Source organism: Entamoeba dispar, genomic scaffold (genome assembly GCF_000209125.1).
Source record: "Entamoeba dispar SAW760 scf_1105229460619 genomic scaffold, whole genome shotgun sequence".
NCBI lineage: Eukaryota > Evosea > Mastigamoebida > Endamoebidae > Entamoeba > Entamoeba dispar.
In genome coordinates, this window is record NW_001854283.1 from 543 (window position 1) to 4,695 (window position 4,153).

The window sequence follows — 4,153 nt, forward strand, 5'->3', positions numbered from 1 at the left end:
GCCCTTAGAAGAAGAACTCAAGGAACTGGAAGAATGAGACATTTAAAAATTGCCTTAAAGAGAACCACTAAAGCTTAAGTAAATGAAGTTGTTCTCTTTGTTTCATTTATTTTGTATTACATATGAATAATATAATCTTTTCATTTTGGTATTGTTTTAAGATGAAATTAGCGTAAAATAAAAATGAGATAAAAAATATTGTAATAAAATCTTGAGATTAACACTTATAACTTATTAATTGTAATGTCCCAATCATTCCAATAGATAAGGTAAATAAACTTGTTAAATATGCCCAGAACAATAATGATGAACATTGTTCATTTCCTTTAGGATAAACTATATTAACAACAATAGCACTATTTAATGCTGGTGGAGTGCAAGATTCAATGCATACAACAAAAAAATACATAGGGTCAGATGGAATAATATTATACCACCATAATGTAAAATGAATTCCAATACAAATAACTGGCACAACAACCATTCTAACAAATAAAGCAATAACTATAACATACCATTTTATATTACCACCTTTTGGGCCAGTAGAGAGATTACCTCCTAAAATAAATAATGCGCTTATTACTGCAGCACTTCCTAAATATTTTAATGAACGACCAATAACAGCTAATTTACCATCATTAAACAAAAGGTCTCTAACAGGGTACATTAAAATTAATAGAATTCCTAGTAGTGTTGCTATAGTTGGAGGAGTACAAAGATTTTTAATCCCTCTTTTAATTGGAAGAGGGATATAAGACAATACTATTGAACAAATTGATTTTAGTTGAGCAATAATTCTTTTAGAAGATTGTTGGATTAATTTGAAATATGTGAAATTTGTTGAAGAAGAAGGTTGATTTATTTTAGTATTATCTATTTCAGAGTCATTAATAATACTATGTTCTTCTATTTTAGAAGGGTCATTTGTAGTGAGTTCAAAAGAACTTTGACTTTTTTTATTATCATTGCTAGTACTTTCATTTTCTTTAATTTCATTATTTTTTATTTCTTCTTTCATTTCATATTCTTCACTAGGTTGTTTGTCATTAAGAACTGCTTTAAAAGTATTAATAACATCTTCGTTTTGTTTATTTTCTTCTATCAAACTATCATTATTAAGAGTAGTAGCAGTAATAACAATATTTTCATCGTTTTCTATATTTTCTGTTTCTATTTGATTTTTCTGAATAAATGAATATCCAAATACCCAGTAAATCAATGTAGACATTAATAAAAAAGTGCAAATATATGCACCACCTCTATCTTTTCCATTTAAACCAAAAAGAGTAGTTTCAGAAGTAATACTATCAACCAATGCGAGTGGTATATACATAGTATTTCCAAAAGAGATAGCATAGACAAATACTCTTGTTGTTAGTCTATCTAATTTAAATATTTTTGCAACAAAGAAAATAGATGGAAAAGCCAGTCCATTTATTAGTATTGCACTTATTGGTAAATACCACCAATCTGCCAAAGTATTTATACGTTCTACTGAAGTTGCTGTTTGAGTAAAAATGATTGCAGGAACGAAGTATTGAAAAACTAAAGTAGAATATCCACGTCTTATTGTTGTATCAAAATGGGCTGTGTAAGTTGCTAAAAATCCTGCAACTGAAATAACAACTAACTTAAAAATCTAAATTAATTGATTATTTATTTTTTATTACTTATTTTCTTAATTAATTAATGGTTATCAAACTGCATTAAATGTTGAAACTATAATCAATAAAGGTTCCATTTGAATATAATGTAATTAAAATAATTATTTCTTTTTAAAATTTCTCTTTTTTTATTTTTATTTTAATATTATTTATTTTTTATTTGTATTAAAAATAAATTCTTTGATAAAAATTAATTTTTATTGAAGAAATTAAATTAATAACTTCTTATTCTGAAGTTAATTTAATTATTTGATTATATACAAACAAATATTTTATTTTAACGTTTTTCATTATAAATTTAAATAATATTCAAATAATATTTTACAAATTTTGAAGTATTCAAATTTGTATAAAATTTTTACAAAAATTCTATGGAAAATATTTTATTTGAATGAAAGATTAATTAAAAAAAGTTTTATTATTTAACGTTTTTTATTATTTTGATATTGGTTTAAATACTTTAAATGTTCCTTGTAAAGAACTATTAAAATAAAGGATTGCCCCTGAATTTTCTGTTGTTCCCATATAATTTGGACATGAAAAAAGTGTTACTAAATGTTTATTAAAACTAAGACTATATCCACCATTCATTGTTTGATGTGCTCTGATTATTACTTCAAAATTATTCTTTTTTAAGAAAGACTCTACAACGTTTTTTCCGAATGTATAACTCATTCCTCTTTGGTTTTTCATCCATCCATCAACAGGAAGATCATGTGGATCTGACCATAATAAATCACATAATAATCCTTGTAACGGAATTTTAATTGGTCTTTTAATCGTTTTAATCGTTTGAATAGTAATTAAATCTGGTGAAAGTCCTCCATGAACACAAAAAATTTTATTATTTATAACAGCAGCTATAGGTAATTGATCAAATACCTGAATGAAAGATTTAAAAATTTCATTTTGATAATCTTTAAATCTTGAGCATTCATTAAAAAATCCATACATTCGACAAATCTTTTCATCTTCATGATTTCCTCTTAATAAGAAGATTGAATGAGGATATTTTAATTTGTAAAGCAAGAGTAAAGTGATTACTTCAATACTATTTTTTCCTCTATCAACATAATCACCAAGAAATAAATAAGGTGTTTCATTAGGATATCCACTACTCTCAAAAATTCTTAACAAATCATAATACTGTCCATGAATATCTCCAACGATTGTTATTGGTGTTTTTAATTGTATTACAATTGGTTCTTTTGATATTTCATTTAAGACTTCATTGCATAATTTTCTAAATAAGTAAAATTGAGGTTTATTTTATATTTTTTTTTTGTTTTTTAAATGTAATAAACAAACATAATTATTTTACTTGGTAATTCAGTACTATACCCTTTTGACTTCGTTCTGTATTGGACTAATTTATTAAACAATTGTTGGTATTCACCAAATACTTGGTTTTCTGTGCCAATAAATTCCATTTCTTTTTATTGAAAAATGCATTTTTAAGTTCATTTAGTGAAATTTATATATGATATTTTGAATTATTTCTAACTGAATTTATAAGGAAATTCATTATTCTTTTATTGAGTATTATTCTATATGAATTAATTATTAAATCACATTATAAAATACTCTTGAAGAAGATCGTGAACTTCATCATCCACAATACAAATTAAATGAAACAGAAGAAAAGAAGAAAAGGTGTTTACTTCTATAACATTATTAATCATTATGTAATTGTTTATTTTTTTTTTTGTTTAACATTTTATTATTTTTTGTGATATATTTTTTTTTTGTTTTTTTTTAATAAGATTTATTTAGAATATTGAGAGAAACTAAATATGAGTTTAATTTCTTTTAATAAAAATACTATTTTATAAAATAATCTAAAAATAAAAAAGGAAAAAATAAAAAAAAAGAAAAAAAATAAAATAAATAGTAACAAATGATTAACATCATCGTTATCATTTTATTATGTGCAATACCAATTTTACTTCTTATATGTAATATTTATATGATGGTATATTTCCAAAATCCTGAAGAGAAAGGAGTGAGTTGGATATGGAGAATTATTGTAATTATTGCATTTGAGTTTTTAGAAATGAGTGTATTCTTAATTCCATTAGATGTACTTAATGCTGGACCACCTGAACCGATAATACCAATGCAAATTTTCTGGTATATAGTTTATTATGGAATGATTGCATTTGCAGCAATTATATTACCATTTGGGTTGTGTTGGTATAACCAAGAAGAAGATACATCATATATTAAAAAAATAGTATATTCCTTTATTTTTGCATTGATCTTCCTTGTTGTAGCAGCTGTATTTTGTGTAATATTTTACATTATTTTTGGTGTAGCAGAAGTACCTGTTAATTATCAATCTGGTGATCTTGATTTAACAACATTTAATCTTGACAAGATAAAAGCAGAAAATGTTAAGCCAGAAAATGATGATGAAGATCTACAATTAGTTTTAGAATATCACCAGTTCTTTTTTTATATCAGAATAGTACAATAGATATATATTAGTA

General features: G+C 24.2%; 3 protein-coding genes across 3 annotated transcripts, besides 9 other annotated features; 1 reads left to right on the forward strand and 2 right to left on the reverse strand.

The window, feature by feature from the left end:
• Positions 1-217: 217 nt before the first annotated feature.
• On the reverse strand, positions 218-1,741 carry EDI_227030 (uncharacterized protein; the record flags this gene model as incomplete). The annotated part of the gene is made up of 2 exons (XM_001737416.1): positions 218-1,639; positions 1,703-1,741. The coding sequence occupies 2 exons, from the start codon at positions 1,739-1,741 to the stop codon at positions 218-220; spliced, it is 1,461 nt and encodes a 486-aa protein (XP_001737468.1).
• Positions 976-1,023: a microsatellite.
• Positions 1,643-1,691: a microsatellite.
• Positions 1,742-1,765: 24 nt separating the features above from the next.
• Positions 1,766-1,831: a microsatellite.
• Positions 1,832-2,106: a sequence feature (AT_rich).
• On the reverse strand, positions 2,100-3,094 carry EDI_227040 (serine/threonine protein phosphatase PP1-2, putative; the record flags this gene model as incomplete). Its single annotated transcript, XM_001737417.1, has 2 exons — positions 2,100-2,907; positions 2,973-3,094. 2 exons carry the CDS (start codon positions 3,092-3,094, stop codon positions 2,100-2,102), a joined length of 930 nt encoding a protein of 309 aa, XP_001737469.1.
• Positions 2,498-2,518: a sequence feature (AT_rich).
• Positions 2,928-2,984: a sequence feature (AT_rich).
• A 259-nt stretch (positions 3,095-3,353) lies between the features above and the next one.
• Positions 3,354-3,421: a microsatellite.
• Positions 3,422-3,462: 41 nt separating this feature from the next.
• Positions 3,463-3,502: a sequence feature (AT_rich).
• A 2-nt stretch (positions 3,503-3,504) lies between these two features.
• Positions 3,505-3,552: a microsatellite.
• A 9-nt stretch (positions 3,553-3,561) lies between these two features.
• EDI_227050 (uncharacterized protein) lies at positions 3,562-4,140 on the forward strand (the record flags this gene model as incomplete). Its single annotated transcript, XM_001737418.1, has 1 exon — positions 3,562-4,140. One exon carries the CDS (start codon positions 3,562-3,564, stop codon positions 4,138-4,140), a length of 579 nt encoding a protein of 192 aa, XP_001737470.1.
• Between the last annotated feature and the right edge of the window lie 13 nt (positions 4,141-4,153).